General features: G+C 40.8%; 1 protein-coding gene across 1 annotated transcript in view; it reads left to right on the top strand.

The window, feature by feature from the left end:
- LOC134542720 (cadherin-89D) overlaps nt 1-24815 on the top strand; it is a 153667-nt gene that overhangs the window by 81311 nt on the left and 47541 nt on the right. Inside the window, 2 exon segments of the mRNA XM_063387193.1 lie at nt 9057-9309; nt 12888-13064. Coding sequence (XP_063243263.1) covers nt 9057-9309; nt 12888-13064 — 430 coding nt within the window.

Raw genomic sequence — 24815 nt, 5'->3', positions numbered from 1 at the left:
TTCTGGGGTAACCCTTGAAACCCTTCTTCCTCCTTAATTGGAAGAGGGGTTGCGTCCCCGACTCACTCTGGGCGCGAAGGGAAAAAATAAATATTATAACCAGGCATAAAAAGCTAAACCATATAAATTCCCCACACCACTGCCCAGGGGTCAGGCAAAAAACTTCAAAGGATATAATAGCAGAGTAACCATTAAATAAACAAGAGGCAAGACTTTTGACGTATGTTATTAAAAAATAGAAATTTGCAAAAATAGTATTTACTATACATAACCATACAAGCTTAGTTACAAAAGCTGACGTTAATAATGGCAGCATCTTATCACCATTTGCGATACTAACAATAACCTTTAAAACATCGTAAAAATATAAATACTGATAACAACAAGTATAAAAATATATAAGGGCGTGAGGCGTGGCCACTATAAAATATCAAAATTTACTGACTGCCCTAATACCAAAAATCAAACAAGACAATCAATACAAATATATAAAAGTTCTACAATAATAAAACTGAAGTACAAGAAATTTATTTAAATAAAGTTCTTAAACTCTCAATCAACGGTTTAGTCTTTCTTCAGATGTTCGTTGCTAAAGACTTGCCAAAAAAACAAAGTTAATATCCTAGGCGTGCGCTGGCTTCCTGACCTTCCTCACCAACTCCAGAGTCTAATGCCACGCCGAGCCATAGGTACGAATTCACAAAGGCGTGAACGATGATCAAAAAAAAATTATCTTATTTTTAAGGAAAATGTAGCAAAAACTCTTCACGTAACATAACTATGTTACCACTGAAGTATTTATCATATACTTCAAACAAAGTCTTACTTCTTTATTAACTTGCCAATGATTTCATAAAAACGTAGAATGGCCGCACCAACCAAACATCAGGTTGCGCATGTAGCCCAATACCGATCGCATACTTTTAATAATACTGCACAAGCGGATTATATTAGCTAAATGCAACTTTAAGTATGCAAATTCCGAAGACAAAGTCTCAAAAACAAATTGCAAAATGTTCGTTTCTTCCAAACTTATACTTTTATTACAACTACAGGCAAACGGGCGATCTTTTTAAAAAATCCCACACTGGAACAACGTGTGAAACAAATGGGCCTCTTCACCAAAACAGGCTAATAAAAGTTCCGTCCAAATAAAATTTAGTATGGGAAAATACACAGTTCACTAGGTTTGCCAAAAACCAGTGCAGCACCACGAGCGTAAAAATCAAAATCGCGGCCTCTCTTTACCTTGATTACTTCTGTATCACAGGGCAATCCATTGCCCTGTCACCCAGCGTGGAGCCTCCATCCCAATACTCTTCGTCGCCCGTTGCCGTCCGGCACACCAGTCCGCACCGTCACATAGCTCTGTCCTCCACGGTCGCTGGCCACACACTCCCACCAACCCCAGCTGATTTTCACTCCCGGCAAGCCGAATGTCTGACGTCATCAGCCAACCGCCGGGCGCTCGCCAAGTGGTATTTACGTGAAACACAATCGATGTTCTTAAACTCATAATCCATAGCTACCAAACAGCGTATAACTAATTAACAGAAACAAATATAATTAAAAAAATTTACAGATAAATTAACATTAATTAAAAAAGGCGTAAAAATACGTGAAATAAAAACCATATAAAACTAGAGACCAGCAACAAAAATAAATTACAAGTAAAAATGTGGCCCTGCCGGCCACAACCTCCGCCTTGAACAAAAAAAAATTTAAACAGCAAAGAAAATCTTAAAAATACTAAAACGTCAAAAAAAAAAACCCTTGGACTTGGAGAAAAAGTATTCACAAAAACTTCTAATCCAACAAACCAGCCCAAACTCAAACAAACAAACCAGCAACAAGAAAAACTTGCCTCCAAAGTCCCAGCCAAAATTTAAACGCTCAAAAAAAAAAAAAAGCAAGAGAAGGATTTTCCGACAAGAAACGGAAAAGACAAGCTAAACATCACAAACCCAACAAACGGGATCTAAGAATGACAAAACAAACAAACAAGCTCCAAAGTCAAATCCGAAACGTATTAGACAAAACCTTCTCTTTCAAAATTATCAAAAACTAAAGATCAAAAAAAAAAAACAAAGTCTGACAACCCGGAGGTTGCAAACTAAAGCAAAGAACTATAAAACTATAACCTCACAGGAAATATATCAAAACCATCACTGGTAATCTAAATGACCACTATAATTCCTGGAGCTGATCCTGCTCCCGCTTCTTTTTAAAGCAAAATTTTTCTGAATGACCATTTTTGCCACAAAAACCACAAACAAATTTATTTACCTCCGAAACCGAGCAATCCTTAGCAAAATGCCCTACCTTATTACACTTAAAACAAGTCTTATTACTTTTTTTATTACCCGGCATTTTAAAACAAACCGGTTTAAAATTGATTTTGCCTTTACACTTATCGAATTCACATTTAGCGTAAAAAATATTATCAACCTGGATAGCCCAAGTGTTGAGTTCCTCCACACTATTAGGTCTGCCAATAAATGCGCATTCGTGTCTGATGGCAGGATTTAGATTTTCCAAAATAATAGCTACAAAACGGTGATCATCTAACTGCAGACCAAATACGTTAACGTGATTTCTAATATCCTGTATAAATTCTAAGGTGCTTTCATTTTCCCGTTGAAAACGGAAAATCAATTCCTTAATTAGATCGTCCTTCACCCTCTTAGGGCACAAATATTCCCACAAATTCTCTTTCACTACTGACCATCCAACAGACTTATTTATACCTGACGTAATCACATCTCTAGCGATCCCGCTACATTTAGTCGAAATACACCTTAACAATTCTTGCTCATTTTGTAAACAACAATTAGTTTTCAAACTATCTACCCCCAAGCAAAACTTTATTAAATCTCTTGGCCCACCGGAGCATAAAGATGGCAACCTATCCAGTTCCTTAAAAAGCAATTTACTTTGCATAGCAGTATTCAATGAATTTACTTGGCTGATCTCCGAATTCTCCACATTTTCCTCAACAGGTTTTTTCCTCCCTTCTTTAATGTGGGTACTTAATTTCCTGCGTAAGGTATCAATGTCATCCTCCAGACCACTCTCTACTCCCGCTGCTTGCAAATTAGCGTAAACCTGTTCTTTGGGAAGTTTATAAATCCAAGAAACTGCCATTATTAAAAAAATCAAAAAGGTCAGCAAAATCGTAAAAGTCCAAAGTCTCTGCCTAGCAGAGTGGCGCAGGTTGGCCGCACCAACCAACATCAGGCTGCGCATGTAGCCCAATACCGATCGCATACTTTTAATAATACTGCACAAGCGGATTATATTAGCTAAATGCAACTTTAAGTATGCAAATTCCGAAGACAAAGTCTCAAAAACAAATTGCAAAATGTTCGTTTCTTCCAAACTTATACTTTTATTACAACTACAGGCAAACGGGCGATCTTTTTAAAAAATCCCACACTGGAACAACGTGTGAAACAAATGGGCCTCTTCACCAAAACAGGCTAATAAAAGTTCCGTCCAAATAAAATTTAGTATGGGAAAATACACAGTTCACTAGGTTTGCCAAAAACCAGTGCAGCACCACGAGCGTAAAAATCAAAATCGCGGCCTCTCTTTACCTTGATTACTTCTGTATCACAGGGCAATCTATTGCCCTGTCACCCAGCGTGGAGCCTCCATCCCAATACTCTTCGTCGCCCGTTGCCGTCCGGCACACCAGTCCGCACCGTCACATAGCTCTGTCCTCCACGGTCGCTGGCCACACACTCCCACCAACCCCAGCTGATTTTCACTCCCGGCAAGCCGAATGTCTGACGTCATCAGCCAACCGCCGGGCGCTCGCCAAGTGGTATTTACGTGAAACACAATCGATGTTCTTAAACTCATAATCCATAGCTACCAAACAGCGTATAACTAATTAACAGAAACAAATATAATTAAAAAAATTTACAGATAAATTAACATTAATTAAAAAAGGCGTAAAAATACGTGAAATAAAAACCATATAAAACTAGAGACCAGCAACAAAAATAAATTACAAGTAAAAATGTGGCCCTGCCGGCCACACCCTCTTCGGCATAGAAGCCACCACGAATAGGCGAGGTAGAAGGACTTGGACAACGATTTGCTAATGTGATTCGCATGGAAAAGTTCGGGATTCCACAGTAAAATAATTTTCGAAGGCATCTATCTGCATGGAGATCTTCACAATGTAACAGAAGTTATTTTTATGCATTGTGAATGCATTGTGAATCTTTTTCTTCTTGTTGGGAAACACTGTTCAAAGCATGTTATCGTCCCTTATGTCAATGGTCTTCATTTTAATGATTGAATGCACAGTGGAATAGTTATCGCATACTAGTTTTGGTAAGATATCCAGCTACATGTAATTAGCCATTAGCCCTAAACTAACAACAAATCTTGATACATAAAGTTCTGTTAAGCCTTTCGACTGCAGAGGCTTTTCTTGGAAAATGGAAACCATTTTGTTGATGTGCGAATAGTTTCCTGCAGTAATAGAAGTCATCAAGTCTAAGACGATCGACCAATTCTTAAGAATCTTTCCAATACACATAGGCAACGTTTTGACCACTTTATAGCTTTCTAAAACCTTCAACATGTACTGTTAGTTCGCTGAAGATATTGGAAAGTATGTTGTTTTTTCGTTATCTTTCATTTTTATGTATACCACTTTCCGGATCGTGAACATGGAAATGCGCTTGAGTTAGCTTAAGCGGTTAATGTTTTTATTGTATATATTCAAGAGACTATCATTTAGGTTCCATGCAAAACAGCTATTCACTCAGACCTGGCGATTCGTTTGTTTTGACTCGTCTACACATATGACATTTCATGGTAAAAGATATATTTATTTAGAACCCAGGAATCACTTATTATGTTTTCTGTACACTCCGTAGGTCGTGTCATTATTCCGACTGGTGAAAGGTCTCAGGTATGTCCCAACCATTGCATTAAATTGGTATCCACATTTCTTAAATATTTTCATGTGCATAAACTCTACTTGTAAGGTACGCTTCTTCTTGAGATAGGTAGTTAATTTTCCTCTACTTTGGAGTTGACATTTTTGATCAACTTCTGTCTTCACCATTATGGGTGGTTTTTGCCTATTTTAAAGTTTGTCGAGACGAAATGAATTAGTTTAAATATCTTTCCATTTTAGAATCTATGTAAAAGTCTGGCAACCAGTTACTCTAGTAATTCGTTTTTTTGGTCAATTATATTTTTTAACCAAGTAGTGAGATGTGTCTCCGGATATCGGAGTCGTGAGAATTGAGAACAGTATGTAGATAAATGGCCCGACTGCTACGACCGAATTCCGAAATGCCATAGCTCATGTTTGACAATCAACTGATTGAAATCTGGTCTGTACCTGTCCTTATAAAGAGTCCAGTCCGGGATTATAACTAGGAATTCATACTCATTTTTCCAGTACAAGGAGCACATGTCTTTGAATTCCTGAAATGTCCAGTCGGAGTTTATATGGTAGTCATAATAATTTCTTAAATTAAGTTCTTCTGTGCAAAACAACACTATGACATTCACATTATCATGGAACAGATGTTTAGGTATTCGGCTAGACGTCTGAAACATTTTTCCTTTGCGTGTCTACCCATGGAAAATTTTTCTTGTATTATGCCTAGCTTCTCACACATGGCGTCGTAGAAAACTATTACGGAATCGGCTATTGCTTTGCTAAATGGCACCAAATTTGCTCTATCACTAAAAAGAAAATACTCCAGGCCTCCAACCAATCATAGAATCATAGCCAGACGCAGGTATTTTGGCTGTGTCAGGGACTTGGAATAGAGGTATACATTCTCAAACCGAAGACCGTTTGATTCTTCCAGAAAGTTCAATAGAATGTACTTTTGGCTAGAATAAGACCGTCCTGCCGTAATGCATCGCATGTTAGAAGGCAATAATGAGGCATGTCGCAATTCGCAATCACTGGCTTCGTCTTGCGGAATGCGCACGGGCAATCACACTTCCTGCTTGATGACTTGCATTGTAATGCCAAAATTCTATGAAAGCCAACACATTTATACTATAAACTCAGTCGTGCGTAATACCTCGAAGAGGTAAGAAGAAAAGTACATTGGCATAGGACTTGTGAACTCGCTGATAATTAATAATCTTTCTTTCGATTTACACAATCTAGGCAACAGGTTCTGTGGCCCAAGAACGAAACTATCCAAACGATTAACTCGAGGCAAAGTTGGAATTAATTTCCTTGACGAAAACGGGAATCAAGGCACCAAACTTCCACAAATCACTGGGTGCTTGTTACATTTACCTTGACACAGTTTTGAATCATTGTATTCTACGGTGCAGGGTGGTATAGGTGTGGGCGAGTTTTTAGCTCACGGGCTGTGTACGATCTGTCGGGTTTGTTGCTCTTTCAAAAGTGTGTCGGTGGAGAGTGAAGCTACCAAGAGACCAGGCTGGCTGGTGTAATGTACGTTGTTGTCATTTATAAGCTTGTGCTGGGTATTAAAAGTGACCTAGTTAAGTTGTTGAAAAAGTGTAATGTAAAGCTGTGCGAACTACCGCAGCTTTAGTTGAAAACTATGGGTTTATATATGTTAGAGCTCCTCTCCTTGCCAATGGCAGGCAAGGGCTATCCTGATTGGTCTCCAACAAAAGGAGTAATATTATTGGCTGATATATTGCTGTGAGGTTTGATGGTTTGTAACTTAGTTCTGGTGTAAATTGGTTTCTGTTTTAATTAAAGGTATACATATATATTTTTTAATTCAATGTTTTGTTGACTGATAATATTGCTATTGCTGACAATAAATGCTGATTCCTTAAGTTTATTTTTATTTTGGTGATTTTTCTTGTATCAGTGGTGCAGCATTTTCCCAGAGTATTCTATGGCTATTGTCCGAAGCATGTTCGGCAAGTCTAGAATTTTGAGTTTCGCCCTTCTTTATGTTATTTTGTTATCCTTAATGCGTGCTGAAAGGGCCCTGCCAGTTTCTCCTATGCAACCACATTCGCAGGGGATCTGATACACACAGTTCTGACATTGAAACGTATCCATAGACGGTTTTTCTTTGGTAATCATGCTTTTCATAGTGGAATATGACTTGAAAACTGTTCTTTTTTTCCGAGAGACAACAATCCTAGGGAATAATTAATGTGCCACTTGATTTATCTGTGGTGTAATGTTTCTTGATCTGTGATTTGTTTGATGCCATGTGCTGTTTTATGATATCAGGTAGGTAGCCATTTGATAGAAGTTTATACTTTAAATGATAGTGTTCATCGGCTACTGATTTCTTGTCAGAACAAATAATTTCAGCTCGGTTGATTAAAGTGTGATTTGTGCCAGTTTGGGTGCATATATGATGGTTCGAATTGAAATGAAGGTATTGGCCTTTGTGAGTTGGTTTCCTGTACACTTTAGTGGTGATTTTTCAGTTTATCCTGAAAGCTAAGACATCTAGGAAAGGAAGTTTCTCTTTGGTTTCCATATTTTAGGTGGAGTATTTGGTGTGTTCAGTGCTTCTTACTCGAAACTCTCCATGAAAATGTTGGCCATGAAGGGAGAAAATGAAGAACCAGAACCATTCGCCATTCCAACGATTTCTTTTTTAATTCGTCTTTGAACTGAAAATAGTTTTTTCCCGGAACTTTTTAATGACAAACAGAACAGAACTGGAATGGTGTAAAACAAAAAAAAAAAAAAAAAAAAAAAAAAAAAAAAAAAAAAAACTGCATTAAATCCAAATTCCCCAAGGCATGAATCATTTAAAGAACGTAGAAAAATCTACTAAATACAATGATTCACACTTAGCTACCAAGAAATTAGTTGTACTGATCAAAATATCCCTAACATTTTTCGGTTCATTTAAAATAAATGAAAATATTAAATTATTAATAATGCATAACAGTTCCAGCTGACCTTTACACTTTTTGACAAACAATAGCTATGTTATTATTTAGTATTTAATAAAATATAAAATGCAGAGAACAAATATTATAACTCATAAAAAAAATTGATTGTCTGTAAAGTCGGCTTACGGACGATAGTTTAACGTGACAACGTCATAAAAAACATTGATAAAATTATTGCATACTTTTGTGAATAAAATTGAATCATTTTTATTTTAATAATAAAAGACTAAATACTTGAAATTATACTAGTAGTCAGATTTTTAAAATGCAAGAATAATTAACATTTATTGCCGAAATTGTTTTTGTAATAAGCAATGAAAACCACATTAAATTTTCACTTCACTTTATAAACAGTCGACGACACAGTTCACGTGTAGATGATTTGTAATTAATTTAAAAAAAACTGGCGTATAGCTATAAAGTTTAAATATAATTATTAACAAGTTTTCATATAAATAAACTGTAATCAAATATATATCATTAAAATATAAAATCCAGAGAACAAATATTATAACTCATAAAAAAAATTGATTGTCTGTAAAGTCGGCTTACGGACGATAGTTTAACGTGACAACGTCATAAAAAACATTGATGAAATTATTGCATACTTTTGTGAATAAAATTGAATCATTTTTATTTTAATAATAAAAGAATAAATGCTTGAAATTATGCCAGTAATCAGATTTTTTAAATGCAAGAATATTTAACCTTTATTGCCGAAATTGTTGTTGTAATAAGCAATAAAAACCACATTAACTTTTCACTTCACTCTATAAACAGTCGACGAAACAGTTCACGTGTAGATGTAAGTTGTGTGCTGCCGCTGTCTTTCATCTCCTCGGACGCATAGGCCAGTCGAGTGGAAGAGAGATAGATGCGGCGCAAGCGTACAATGAGCGTAACGGGACACAGCGTAACGGAATAATGAGCGTAACGGGACACTTTTTTGTGCATGCAGCCGGCGTTCATCGATTTATTAGACGTTGTCACGTCAATAAATATTTGAATGTTATTTTGGAAAATAAATTTACATTTTTTTTGCATTAATTCACGAATAGGGTTATTGCCCATATGTATTTTAACAAAAAAATTAACATTGAGGTATATTGTAGCTGTGTGAGGTGGTGAGGGCCTCAGTGACGAGTGTCTGGCGACAGGTCCACGCCACGGACCCGGACCTGGGTCGCAACGGCATGGTGCTGTACGAGCTGCAGCGGCCGGGCAACGGCTCCCAGGCGTTGGCGCTCTCCGTGGACGCGCGCAGCGGCCAGCTGGTCGTCATCGACTCGCCGCTCGCTGTGGGGCGCCACGCGCTGCTGGTGCAGGCCGCCGACCAGCCTGCCAACCCCAGCGAGCGGCGCTTCTCGCTCGCCGTCGTCACCGTGCACGTCACCCGGCCCGGCGGCAAAGGTAGCCGCTCGCTCGCCATTGCTGCGTCACACTCTTCTCCCTTCACTGGCCGCTCGCTCGCCATTGCTGTGTCACACTCTTCTCCCTTCACTGGTCGCTCGCTCGCCATTGCTGCGTCACACTCTTCTCCCTCCACTGGCCGCTCGCTCGCCATTGCTGCGTCACACTCTTCTCCCTTCACTGGCCGCTCGCTCGCCATTGCTGTGTCACACTCTTCTCCCTTCACTGGTCGCTCGCTCGCCATTGCTGCGTCACACTCTTCTCCCTCCACTGGCCGCTCGCTCGCCATTGCTGCATCACACTCTTCTCCCTCCACTGGCTGCTCGCTCGCCATCCTCCCTCCACTGGCTGCTCGCTCGCCATTGCTGTGTCACACTCTTCTCCCTCCACTGGCTGCTCGCTCGCCATTGCTGTGTCACACTCTTCTCCCTCCACTGGCTGCTCGCTCGCCATTGCTGCGTCACACTCTTCTCCCTCCACTGGCCGCTCGCTCGCCATTGCTGCGTCACACTCTTCTCCCTCCACTGGCTGCTCGCTCGCCATCCTCCCTCCACTGGCTGCTCGCTCGCCATCCTCCCTCCACTGGCTGCTCGCTCGCCATTGCTGTGTCACACTCTTCTCCCTTCACTGGTCGCTCGCTCGCCATTGCTGCGTCACACTCTTCTCCCTCCACTGGCCGCTCGCTCGCCATTGCTGCGTCACACTCTTCTCCCTCCACTGGCTGCTCGCTCGCCATCCTCCCTCCACTGGCTGCTCGCTCGCCATTGCTGTGTCACACTCTTCTCCCTCCACTGGCTGCTCGCTCGCCATTGCTGTGTCACACTCTTCTCCCTCCACTGGCTGCTCGCTCGCCATCCTCCCTCCACTGGCTGCTCGCTCGCCATTGCTGTGTCACACTCTTCTCCCTTCACTGGCTGCTCGCTCGCCATTGCTGCGTCACACTCTTCTCCCTCCACTGGCTGCTCGCTCGCCATTGCTGTCACACTCTTCTACCTTCACTAGCCGCTCGCTCGTCATTGCTGTGCCACACTCTTCTCCCTTCACTAGCTGCTCGCTCGCCATTGCTGTGTTACACTCTTATACCTTCACTGGCCGCTCGCTCGCCATTGCTGTGCCACACTCTTCTACCTTCACTGGCTGCTCGCTCGCCATCCTCCCTTCACTGGCTGCTCGCTCGCCGTTGCTGTGTCACACTCTTCTACCTTCACTGGCCGCTCTCTCGCCATTGCTGCGTCACACTCTTCTCCCTTCACTAGCTGCTCGCTCGCCATTGCTGTGTTACACTCTTATACCTTCACTGTCCGCTCGCTCGCCATTGCTGTGCCACACTCTTCTACCTTCACTGGCTGCTCGCTCGCCATCCTCCCTTCACTGGCTGCTCGCTCGCCGTTGCTGTGTCACACTCTTCTACCTTCACTGGCCGCTCGCTCGCCATTGCTGCGTCACACTCTTCTCCCTTCACTAGCTGCTCGCTCGCCATTGCTGTGTTACACTCTTATACCTTAACTGGCCGCTCGCTCGCCATTGCTGTGCCACACTCTTCTACCTTCACTGGCTGCTCGCTCGCCATCCTCCCTTCACTGGCTGCTCGCTCGCCGTTGCTGTGTCACACTCTTCTCCCTTCACTGGCTGATCGCTCGCCGTTGCTGTGTCACACTCTTCTCCCTTCACTGGCTGCTCGCTTGCCATTGCTGTGTCACACTATTCTTCCTTCACTAGCTGCTCGCTCGCCATTCTCCCTTCACTAGCTGCTCGCTCGCCATTGCTGTGTTACACTCTTATACCTTCACTGGCCGCTCGCTCGCCATTGCTGTGCCACACTCTTCTACCTTCACTGGCTGCTCGCTCGCCATCCTCCCTTCACTGGCTGCTCGCTCGCCGTTGCTGTGTCACACTCTTCTACCTTCACTGGCCGCTCTCTCGCCATTGCTGCGTCACACTCTTCTCCCTTCACTAGCTGCTCGCTCGCCATTGCTGTGTCACACTCTTCTACCTTCACTGGCCGCTCTCTCGCCATTGCTGCGTCACACTCTTCTCCCTTCACTAGCTGCTCGCTCGCCATTGCTGTGTTACACTCTTATACCTTCACTGTCCGCTCGCTCGCCATTGCTGTGCCACACTCTTCTACCTTCACTGGCTGCTCGCTCGCCATCCTCCCTTCACTGGCTGCTCGCTCGCCGTTGCTGTGTCACACTCTTCTACCTTCACTGGCCGCTCGCTCGCCATTGCTGCGTCACACTCTTCTCCCTTCACTGGCCGCTCGCTCGCCATTGCTGTCACACTCTTCTACCTTCACTGGCTGCTCGCTCGCCATCCTCCCTTCACTGGCTGCTCGCTCGCCGTTGCTGTGTCACACTCTTCTCCCTTCACTGGCTGATCGCTCGCCGTTGCTGTGTCACACTCTTCTCCCTTCACTGGCTGCTCGCTTGCCATTGCTGTGTCACACTATTCTTCCTTCACTAGCTGCTCGCTCGCCATTCTCCCTTCACTGGCTGCTCGCTCGCCGTTGCTGTGTCACACTCCTCTACCTTCACTGGCTGCTCGCTCGCCATCCTCCCTTCACTAGCTGCTCGCTCGCCATTGCATTCTGACTCTCTACTACAACCTTCACTAGCTGCTCGCTCTCCATTGCATTCTGACTCTCTACTACCTTTACTAGCTGCTGGCTTGCCGTTGCATCTGACTTTGGTCTACATTTACTATATGCTCGCTTGCTATTGCATTCTAAATCTCTAGTGAATTTACTAGCTGCCCTCTTGCAATTGCATTCTCACTCTCTACCAACTTTACTAACTGGATGCTTGCCATTGCATTCTGACTCTCTATTACATTTACTAAATGCTCCTTTACCATTAATCTCTCACACTATACTACTTTTACTAGCTTTTGCATCTCGTGCATAATTAAAATTTGTTAAATGTTTCTTTATCTGCTTACAATTTTACAATTAGTAAATTAAAAGCGTTTTATATTATTTTACAGCAACTGAAGATACATGTTTTTTTAAGAATGTTTCCATATTTAAGAAGATAAATTTACAGAAATCTAATTTATTTTGAATTAATTTTGTTGGGACTTCGTTCGATAATTTTGGTGGGCTAATATTAAACGTGTTTGACTTCTAGGCTTACAGTTTTTAATCAGAAATCCCATCTCGGGCATAAAAGTTTGTCTTCCAGCTCAAGACAATGTTATCATTATGTAAAGAAAAATTAGTATTTAGCTTTTGAGCTCAGACACCCGTTAATATAATTTTACATTATATTAATTTCATGAACAAGGCCTATTTTGCAATTCGTCTTTCCATGGCACAAATTGCTTACTTTTTAAATTTAACTTTTAAAGCCAGGTTTTTTATAATTTAGGCATAACTGTTATTTTTAATTTTTTATCAATACGTTTTTATCTACGTTTTTCTGTTAGACATAATATTACCTAAAATGTCTATACATGTGTCTCATAAACACAAGTAGGCTAAACCAGTTAGTTTAGTTTTTTTAAAAAATGAAACTGTGGAATTGGGCAAACTTTGCAACCTGAGCATTTAGAAGGTGAATGTGGCCGTATGTGTGTATCAGTTCTGTATGCGTTTGTAGCGAAGGACAATGACTTGCCCGACTTCATCGGCGCGCCGTACGAGTTCTGGGTCGGGTACAACGTGCCAGTCGGCACGAGTGTGGGTCAGATACGAGTCACCGACGCCGTCGACAAGAACACCGTCATCTACGACATGCTGCACAGCTACCACGACGGAGGTGAGCGCAGTGCCTGGTGTCGGGGACGCACCACAACGCCGAAATAACACAACGCCGAACGTACAATAACGCCGAAAACCATAACGCCGATTGCCAAATTTACTACAACGTCGACAGATAGAAAACTGCTGTGTACCACAACGCTGAAATACCACAACGCCGAAATACATTAACGCCGAAAAATGTCATTGCACGACAGTAGTATATAATAGGGGCTCCGGAAACAGGCCTCAGGCGGTGGATTGAGATTGTCGGTCCGCCATCTTGGATTGTGACGTCACGGCGGCCATCTTGGATTGGGACGTCACGGCGACCATCTTGGATAAGCGTAACGGGACACAGCGTAACGGGACATATCGTAACGGGACATATCGTAACGGGACATAACGTAACGGGACAAGTAGATCACGGCGGCCATTTTGGATCCGCCATCTTGGATCCGCCATTTTGAATGACGTCATTGTGTTCTAGAAAATTCCGGTGATGTGTTTTCCGCCATATTGGATGATGACGTCACCGTTGCAATTTTTGTTACGGCCGCCATCTTTAAATTTGGACGCCATCTTGAAAATCTTTAATTATTATCCGATTTTAATGAAAAAAATTCCAAAATTCATCAAAAAATTAACTTATTCGAATTCTGATTGATTATATCGATCACCGTCCTCGGTTCAAACCCGGTGAGTCCAAAAAAATCTAAAAATGGCGACAGGCTCCTTCCTCAACGGAGGATGCAGGCAGACTGACTCCTAGCACTTTTTTTCAAAACATATATATCGTCAGCTGGTATGACGACATGTCCGCCATCTTGTCTTCATCCGCTGGAGACCACCATCTTGTTTTCGTCTGCTAGAGTGTGCCGATAACATGTAGTATAATTATCTGGTCACCATACTTTTGTCCTCAACTGTTGACATTGAACATTGACCTTGACCTTTGTCCTTGACCTTGAACTTTGACCTTGACCTTGAACTTTGACCTTGACCTCGAAATTTGACCTTGACCTTGAAATTTGACCTTGTCCTTGAAATTTGACCTTGACCTTGAAATTTGACCTTGACCTTGAAATTTGACCTTGAACTTTGACCTTGACCTTGAACTTTGACCTTGACCTTGAACTTTGACCTTGGCCTTGAACTTTGACCTTGACCTTGAACTTTGACCTTGACCTTGAACTTTGACCTTGACCTTGAAATTTGACCTTGACCTTGAACTTTGACTTTGACCTTGAAATTTGACCTTGACTTTGAAATTTGACCTTGACCTTGAAATTTGACTTTGTCCTTGTCGACCATCATGGACCCGACATTTAATGTTCAGTACATGCTACCAGGAGCGACCAACTGCTGGAGTACGTCATCTTGTGTGTGTACTCATATTATAGAGTACATTTACATCTGGTTAATTTTATTTTAACCTGCTACAGTGCAGTAATCATTTATTACCGAGGTGCCCCCCGCCATCTTGAAATTCGGACGCCATCTTGAAATCATGTAATAATGTAGCTAGAAAAGCGGGAAAAAATCCAAAATTCATCAAACAAATCACTCATTAACTTACAAATCGAATCGATGGACCCCTGTCCACGGTTCGATTCTTGACCAGTGACAGTTGTAACTAATTATTAAATAAATGTTAGGTTCTGTTTTCCATTACCTTTCGCGGAGTTTATTAATCATTCGCTCTAAGAAAAACAACTCAAGTCAATATACCTGACCAACGAATTAAATCAGTGCCGATTAGCCTATTATGAAAGTCTAATTTTTCAATTATCTGAATAACATATAAGCCGTTCATGTACAAAGCCACACATATAGATCAATTGTCTTCAGTCCATAAGACCGAGTCATGACATTATCAGACGTATAGGCTAGTCATTTCAGGACCACATGAACTTCGTCGTTATCTAATTATATTCTATTAATCCAACGTGACATTTTTTTTTAAACAAAACTAAAAGGACCAAGTAACCTTGAAAAATATTTTAGTAACACCAAGAGGTTTTAAATTAGTAAATATTCAATCACTACATTTTGTACTACGCGCAATCAACAAAAGGGAAGCACTGACAACGAAAAGACAGCACCACCAACGAAAAGGCAGCACATTTGGAAGCACCGATAACGAAAAGGCAGCACATTTGGAAGCACCGTCATCGAAAAGGCAGCACATTTGGAAGCACCGACAACGAAAAGGCAGCACATTTGGAAGCACCGACTACGAAAAGGCAGCACATTTGGAAACACCGACAACGGAAAGGCAGCACATTTGGAAGCACCGTCATCGAAAAGGCAGCACATTTTGAAGCACCGACTACGAAAAGGCAGCACATTTGGAAGCACCGACAACGAAAAGGCAGCACATTTGGAAGCACCGTCATCGAAAAGGCAGCACATTTGGAAACACCGACTACGAAAAGGCCACACATTTGGAAGCACCGACAACGTAAAGGCAGCACATTTGGAAGCACCGACAACAAAAAGGCAGCACATTTGGAAGCACCGACAACGTAAAGGCAGCACATTTGGAAGCACCGACAACGAAAAGGCAGCACATATGGAAGCACCGACAACGAAAAGGCAGCACATTTGGAAGCACCGACTACGAAAAGGCAGCACATTTGGAAGCACCGACTACGAAAAAGCAGCACATTTGGAAGCACCGTCAACGTAAAGGCAGCACATTTGGAAGCACCGACAACGTAAAGGCAGCACATTTGGAAGCACCGACAACGAAAAGGCAGCACATTTGGAAGCACCGACAGCGAAAAGGCAGCACATTTGGAAGCACCGACAACGAAAAGGCAGCACATTTGGAAGCACCGACAACGAAAAGGCAGCACATTTGGAAGCACCGACAACATAAAGGCAGCACATTTGGAAGCACCGACAACGAAAAGGCAGCACATTTGGAAGCACCGACAACGAAAAGGCAGCACATTTGGAAGCACCGACAACGTAAAGGCAGCACATTTGGAAGCACCGACAACGAAAAGTTAGCACATTTGGAAGCACCGACAACGAAAAGGCAGCATATTTGGAAGCACCGACAACGAAAAGGCAGCACATTTGGAAGCACCGACAACGAAAAGGCAGCACATTTGGAAGCACCGTCAACGTAAAGGCAGCACATTTGGAAGCACCGACAACGTAAAGGCAGCACATTTGGAAGCACCGACAACGTAAAGACAGCACATTTGGAAGCACCGACAACGTAAAGGCAGCACATTTGGAAGCACCGACAACGAAAAGGCAGCACATTTGGAAGCACCGACAACGAAAAGGCAGCACATTTGGAAGCACCGCCAACGAAAAGGCAGCACAGTTTGTATGCTTCATCGAATAAGGAAGCACATTTGGAAGCTCCATCAACTAAAAAAGGCAAAAAGGAAGCACAAGTTACGGGATCTAAGTCTTAGTAAGAAATCATAATAAAAGAAATAAAAACATTACATTCTTATAATTTAAATTATTTATTTTATTGCTTTACATTATACAAATGCAAGTAAAACAAGTCATTATTGTATGTAGCCAGCATTCCTCAGTTCCTTGAGTATGAAGGATATTTCTTTGATGCACGAATAGTTTTCTGCACAAAGCGAACCATGTAGAAGTCTTAGCCGGTCAACCAATATGTTTGGATCTTTCCATGATGTGTAATCATTCCCTTCTACCACCATCTTCCTTGCACCTTTATAATAAATATTGTGATCTCTGGTGTCTTTCGTTTTACCACCAACCTCAGGGTAACTTTCATGTTTGAGACGGTGATCATCACAAGCTTGATCAGATTTATTTAATATATCACGTCGTTTCCATCGTTTCGGTCTCAGGACACCGCCACATTCTTCGATCTTGGCAGCTTTAGGTGCTTCATCATAGTCTATGTCTTTGTCAACAGCCTCAGAGTCACTGTAACAATCACCGTAGAAGGAATCGTCTTCACCCAATTTACCGTAATAATTCGATGTTGATGATGTTGAAGTGTCTTCATCGTCTTCATGCTTCCTTTTTAGGAGTCCATCATTTTTACAAAGTAGGAAAGATCTACTTGAATTCGGCTGGAATATATTCTCACTTTTCACGTTAAGGATTCTTCCATTGTCTTCATTCTTCCGTAAATCATCAACCTTCTTCAATTTAAGTTCTTTGTCGAGATCAGAAGATCCAAGAAAATTATTGTTGTAATGCAGATCACTCTTCCTTAGGCTAGTAGATTCATCGTTGTCCTCTAGCTTGTACGCAGGCTTGGCGCTACAAGTTCTGCCATGTCTTTTTAGGCTCTCTCTCCGCGTAAACGACTTGCTACATCGAAGACAACTTATCATATTGCGCAGTGGATTTTTAACACAGTCATTCTTCTCGTGTTGTCTTTTATTCTTTCTCAAGATAAACTCTTTACTGCAAAACTTACACCTATGTTCTTTCGATACAGCGTCAGATCCCAAATCGGAATTCATATTAGTTACTGAGACTAATGCCAGATACCAATTGAGTGTTTTAAATTAGATTCAATACTTAAATAGAAATTTTTTCATATTTCATCAGCGAGAATTAATATATCTCATGCAAAAGTACTTTAAGCATGTAGTTCTGCTTTTCAGCAACAGATGTCGCCACATGTTGCTTGCAGGTAAATAATATTTAGTTCTTTTATGCGGGATGCGGGATGCTCACTAACGATCGCAAAAGAAGGATGGCTTCGCTAGACTCCAAGGAAAAGGAAGTTCGTCTTGCATGTTGGTGCTCCACAGATGTCTCATGGCGTAATATTAATTTGACTGAGTAATCATATTTGTTAATTCCACCTGATAAAAATATTGCAAGTTTTGATTTAGTAGCAGAAATTATCGAATTAAATGTAACTCCAAATAAAATGACATGTCTCATTAGACCAAAAAAAATCCATGCAGAGAGCTGTTTCTCAGAATAGTCAGAAACACTTGAAGAAACCACAGGAATGATTGCAAGAACACGGGAAAAACCATCAAAATATTGTCAAGAATAATCAGGAGCACACTGAGAAAACCACCATAATATTAACAATTATAATCGGAAGCACACGGAGAAAACCATCATAATATTGACCAGATTAATAGAAAGCACACAGAGAAAACCATGTTTTCTTTGATATCATAAAATTACAAGAAAAAATATTTAAATATAAAAATAAATTAATAAAAAAATAAAAAAAATGCATAAACAGTTTCTGCTAGCTTGTAAACTTATCATTGTTGAGCAAAGATAGAGTTCTTGTACAAGCCAGAAATTTATGCATTTTTTTTATTTTTTTATTAATTTATTTTTATATTTAAATATTTTTTCTTGTAATTTTATGATATTAAAGAAAACATGTGGTGGTTTTCTCTGTGTGCTTCCGATTAATCTGGTCAATATTATGATGGTTTTCTCCGTGTGCTTTCGATTATAATTGTTAATATTATGGTGGTTTTCTCAGTGTGCTCCTGATTATTCTTGACAATATTTTGATGGTTTTTCCCGTGTTCTTGCAATCATTCCTGTGGTTTCTTCAAGTGTTTCTGACTATTCTGAGAAACAGCTCTCTGCATGGATTTTTTTTGGTCTAATGAGACATGTCATTTTATTTGGAGTTACATTTAATTCGATAATTTCTGCTACTAAATCAAAACTTGCAATATTTTTATCAGGTGGAATTAACAAATATGATTACTCAGTCAAATTAATATTACGCCATGAGACATCTGTGGAGCACCAACATGCAAGACGAACTTCCTTTTCCTTGGAGTCTAGCGAAGCCATCCTTCTTTTGCGATCGTTAGTGAGCATCCCGCATCCCGCATAAAAGAACTAAATATTATTTACCTGCAAGCAACATGTGGCGACATCTGTTGCTGAAAAGCAGAACTACATGCTTAAAGTACTTTTGCATGAGATATATTAATTCTCGCTGATGAAATATGAAAAAATTTCTATTTAAGTATTGAATCTAATTTAAAACACTCAATTGGTATCTGGCATTAGTCTCAGTAACTAATATGAATTCCGATTTGGGATCTGACGCTGTATCGAAAGAACATAGGTGTAAGTTTTGCAGTAAAGAGTTTATCTTGAGAAAGAATAAAAGACAACACGAGAAGAATGACTGTGTTAAAAATCCACTGCGCAATATGATAAGTTGTCTTCGATGTAGCAAGTCGTTTACGCGGAGAGAGAGCCTAAAAAGAAATGGCAGAACTTGTAGCGCCAAGCCTGCGTACAAGCTAGAGGACAACGATGAATCTACTAGCCTAAGGAAGAGTGATCTGCATTACAACAATAATTTTCTTGGATCTTCTGATAACGACAAAGAACTTAAATTGAAGAAGGTTAATGATTTACGGAAGAATGAAGACAATGGAAGAATCCTTAACGTGAAAAGTGAGAATATATTCCAGCCGAATTCAAGTAGATCTTTCCTACTTTGTAAAAATGATGGACTCCTAAAAAGGAAGCATGAAGACGATGACACTTCAACATCATCAACATCGAATTATTACGGTAAATTGGGTGAAGACGATTCCTTCTATGGTGATTGTTACAGTGACTCTGAGGATGTTGACAAAGACATAGACTATGATGAAGCACCTAAAGCTGCCAAGATCGAAGAATGTGGCGGTGTCCTGAGACCGAAACGATGGAAACGACGTGATATATTAAATAAATCTGATCAAGCTTGTGATGATCACCGTCTCAAACATGAAAGTTACCCTGAGGTTGGTGGTAAAACGGAAGACACCAGAGATCATAATATTTATTATAAAGGTGCAAGGAAGATGGTGGTAGAAGAGAATGATTACACATCATGGAAAGATCCAAACATATTGGTTGACCGGCTAAGACTTCTACATGGTTCGCTTTGTGCAGGAAACTATTCGTGCATCAAAGAAATATCCTTCATACTCAAGGAACTGAGGAATGCTGGCTACATACAATAATGACTTGTTTTACTTGCATTTGTATAATGTAAAGCAATAAAATAAATAATTTAAATTATAAGAATGTAATGTTTTTATTTCTTGTATTATGATTTCTTACTAAGACTTAGATCTCGTAACTTGGGCTTCCATTTTGCCTTTTTTAGTTGATGGAGCTTCCAAATGTGCTTCCTTATTCGATGATGCATACAAACTGTGCTGCCTTTTCGTTGGCGGTGCTTCCAAATGTGCTGCCTTTTCGTTGTCGGTGCTTCCAAATGTGCTGCCTTTACGTTGACGGTGCTTCCAAATGTGCTGCCTTTTCGTTGTCGGTGCTTCCAAATGTGCTGCCTTTTCGTTGTCGGTGCTTCCAAATATGCTGCCTTTTCGTTGTCGGTGCTTCCAAATGTGCTGCCTTTACGTTGACGGTGCTTCCAAATGTGCTGCCTTTACGTTGACGGTGCTTCCAAATGTGCTGCCTTTTCGTTGTCGGTGCTTCCAAATGTGCTGCCTTTTCGTTGTCGGTGCTTCCAAATATGCTGCCTTTTCGTTGTCGGTGCTTCCAAATGTGCTGCCTTTTCGTTGTCGGTGCTTCCAAATGTGCTGCCTTTACGTTGTCGGTGCTTCCAAATGTGCTGCCTTTTCGTTGTCGGTGCTTCCAAATGTGCTGCCTTTTCGTTGTCGGTGCTTCCAAATGTGCTGCCTTTACGTTGTCGGTGCTTCCAAATGTGCTGCCTTTTCGTTGTCGGTGCTTCCAAATGTGCTGCCTTTTCGTTGTCGGTGCTTCCAAATGTGCTGCCTTTTCGTTGTCGGTGCTTCCAAATGTGCTGCCTTTTCGTTGTCGGTGCTTCCAAATGTGCTGCCTTTACGTTGTCGGTGCTTCCAAATGTGCTGCCTTTTCGTTGTCGGTGCTTCCAAATGTGCTGCCTTTTCGTTGTCGGTGCTTCCAAATGTGCTGCCTTTTCGTAGTCGGTGCTTCCAAATGTGCTGCCTTTTCGTAGTCGGTGCTTCCAAATGTGCTGCCTTTTCGTTGTCGGTGCTTCCATATGTGCTGCCTTTTCGTTGTCGGTGCTTCCAAATGTGCTGCCTTTTCGTTGTCGGTGCTTCAAAATGTGCTGCCTTTTCGATGACGGTGCTTCCAAATGTGCTGCCTTTCCGTTGTCGGTGTTTCCAAATGTGCTGCCTTTTCGTAGTCGGTGCTTCCAAATGTGCTGCCTTTTCGTTGTCGGTGCTTCCAAATGTGCTGCCTTTTCGATGACGGTGCTTCCAAATGTGCTGCCTTTTCGTTATCGGTGCTTCCAAATGTGCTGCCTTTTCGTTGGTGGTGCTGTCTTTTCGTTGTCAGTGCTTCCCTTTTGTTGATTGCGCGTAGTACAAAATGTAGTGATTGAATATTTACTAATTTAAAACCTCTTGGTGTTACTAAAATATTTTTCAAGGTTACTTGGTCCTTTTAGTTTTGTTTAAAAAAAAATGTCACGTTGGATTAATAGAATATAATTAGATAACGACGAAGTTCATGTGGTCCTGAAATGACTAGCCTATACGTCTGATAATGTCATGACTCGGTCTTATGGACTGAAGACAATTGATCTATATGTGTGGCTTTGTACATGAACGGCTTATATGTTATTCAGATAATTGAAAAATTAGACTTTCATAATAGGCTAATCGGCACTGATTTAATTCGTTGGTCAGGTATATTGACTTGAGTTGTTTTTCTTAGAGCGAATGATTAATAAACTCCGCGAAAGGTAATGGAAAACAGAACCTAACATTTATTTAATAATTAGTTACAACTGTCACTGGTCAAGAATCGAACCGTGGACAGGGATCCATCGATTCGATTTGTAAGTTAATGAGTGATTTGTTTGATGAATTTTGGATTTTTTCCCGCTTTTCTAGCTACATTATTACATGATTTCAAGATGGCGTCCGAATTTCAAGATGGCGGGGGGCACCTCGGTAATAAATGATTACTGCACTGTAGCAGGTTAAAATAAAATTAACCAGATGTAAATGTACTCTATAATATGAGTACACACACAAGATGACGTACTCCAGCAGTTGGTCGCTCCTGGTAGCATGTACTGAACATTAAATGTCGGGTCCATGATGGTCGACAAGGACAAAGTCAAATTTCAAGGTCAAGGTCAAATTTCAAAGTCAAGGTCAAATTTCAAGGTCAAAGTCAAAGTTCAAGGTCAAGGTCAAATTTCAAGGTCAAGGTCAAAGTTCAAGGTCAAGGTCAAAGTTCAAGGTCAAGGTCAAAGTTCAAGGCCAAGGTCAAAGTTCAAGGTCAAGGTCAAAGTTCAAGGTCAAGGTCAAAGTTCAAGGTCAAGGTCAAGGTCAAATTTCAAGGTCAAGGTCAAATTTCAAGGTCAAGGTCAAATTTCGAGGTCAAGGTCAAAGTTCAAGGTCAAGGTCAAAGTTCAAGGTCAAGGACAAAGGTCAAGGTCAATGTTCAATGTCAACAGTTGAGGACAAAAGTATGGTGACCAGATAATTATACTACATGTTATCGGCACACTCTAGCAGACGAAAACAAGATGGTGGTCTCCAGCGGATGAAGACAAGATGGCGGACATGTCGTCATACCAGCTGACGATATATATGTTTTGAAAAAAAGTGCTAGGAGTCAGTCTGCCTGCATCCACCGTTGAGGAAGGAGCCTGTCGCCATTTTTAGGTTTTTTTGGACTCACCGGGTTTGAACCGAGGACGGTGATCGATATAATCAATCAGAATTCGAATAAGTTAATTTGTTGATGAATTTTGGAATTTTTTTCATTAAAATCGGATAATAATTAAAGATTTTCAAGATGGCGTCCAAATTTAAAGATGGCGGCCGTAACAATAATTGCAACGGTGACGTCATCATCCAATATGGCGGAAAACACATCACCGGAATTTTCTAGAACACAATGATGTCATCCAAAATGGCGGATCCAAGATGGCGGATCCAAAATGGCCGCCGTGATCTACTTGACCCGTTACGTTATGTCCCGTTACGATATGTCCCGTTACGCTGTGTCCCGTTACGCTTATCCAAGATGGTCGCCGTGACGTCACAATCCAAGATGGCCGCCGTGACGTCACAATCCAAGATGGCCGCCGTGACGTCACAATCCAAGATGGCGGACCGACAATCTCAATCCACCGCCTGAGGCCTGTTTCCGGAGCCCCTATTATATACTACTCACGACTGCCACCAAGGTTAGGTTAGGTAAGGTTAGCACACAAATTCATTCATTTGTTTTTCATTTTGCTCCTGTGCCCCCCCCCCCCCCCCCCCTCCACAAGCAAAATTTTTCTGCGTTACTGTATTTCGGCGTTGTGGTACACCGCAGTTTTCTAGCTGTCGGCGTTGCGGTCAATTTGGCATTCGGCGTTATTGTACGTTCGGCGTGTGGTATTTCGGCGTTGTGGTAACGACCCCCTGGTGTCTCAGGCTGTGTGCCGGTCCTGTGTGCTGGCTTTCGGCAACTTATCACATGCGTGACATGTGTTGAAGGTTCCGATATTACAACCCACAAGAGAATAAGAAAGACTTGTTTCTTTATTTATGTAACTACATTTGAGTTTAAACACTTTTATTTAAACTTTCTTCGAATGATCCCTGCAATATAAAAGAATTATAAAAAAATGTAAGGACACACGACTTTGCTGCTTTACACTGTATGTATTATACAAACATCAAGAATGGACAGCCATGATGAATACATAAACACACTGAAAACCAGATAAATTCAGCTGGTGTCAATTATAAATCCCTAGACACACCGAAAATTCTGAGCAAAAAGTTTATTTAAAAAATATGAAAGCCCAGACATACACACATTGAGCTGGCAACGACGAGATAGTTGCAGCAAGAACAGGAAATACAAACAACAAAATTGTACAACACACTGCCAAACAAATGAAGACTAATGAATGGAGTGTATCTCAGTTCCAGAAAAGTCGCAACTGTTTTGTATTTTTTGTCTGTTTTCTTATGTCATGTGTTTGTCTGCAATGTCATCGTTGTCAGCCGACTGTGATAGTTTGTCTCGGGATGTGTTATTTGACACCAGCTGATTTTGATTTGTTCTTCATGTGTTTGTGTGTATATCATTGTCCTCCATTCTAAAGGTTTTTCTATGACATACAGTGTAAACCAGTTATACTTAAAGTTAAAATTATTATTTAAGTAAGAGAAAAGGAAATATCACAACCTGATTCAAACAAAAATTGAACAATTTAAAAAATATATATTTTTAATTATAACTTTTACAGGCTTGGGCGGTTTCTTTAAAAAATAAAACTTCAAATATGTTCTCTCTCTCACACTCACTCAAATAAGAATGTTGGTTTCATTAGCAAAATAGTATTAAAATAATTAGTCATCAAGTTTCCATAAAACTGTTTGTTCGGGAAATATGATGAAATATAGCTATAAATTATAAATTAAAACAGCTAATACGTTTCTTTCGAAGATAAAAATTATTTGTAATTTGCACAATACCTTTATTTATTGTAAAATATTATTTTCAATTATATTTATTATTGTGCAGAAATTATTTTTAAAATTTAACATTATAAAAATCATCTAAATAATGCACCGTGTGAAAATGCTATTCTTATTGAAGAAATTAAATATAAGTAAATGTATAATCTATAACTTGAATTGGGTTATGAATTTCTAGTCATCACAGCTAACGTAAACATCGCCGTCTGTAACTAGCAAAGAACCGAAACTGGCAGCTCAATAATTGTAAGCTTGCAGTGAACGCAAGTGCTCGGTTTTACGTGGAATGTGATGTCGCAGTGTTCACCATA

Source organism: Bacillus rossius (genome assembly GCF_032445375.1).
Source record: "Bacillus rossius redtenbacheri isolate Brsri chromosome 9 unlocalized genomic scaffold, Brsri_v3 Brsri_v3_scf9_1, whole genome shotgun sequence".
Taxonomy (NCBI): Eukaryota; Metazoa; Arthropoda; class Insecta; order Phasmatodea; family Bacillidae; genus Bacillus; species Bacillus rossius.
This window is presented reverse-complemented; position numbering and strand designations above follow the sequence as displayed.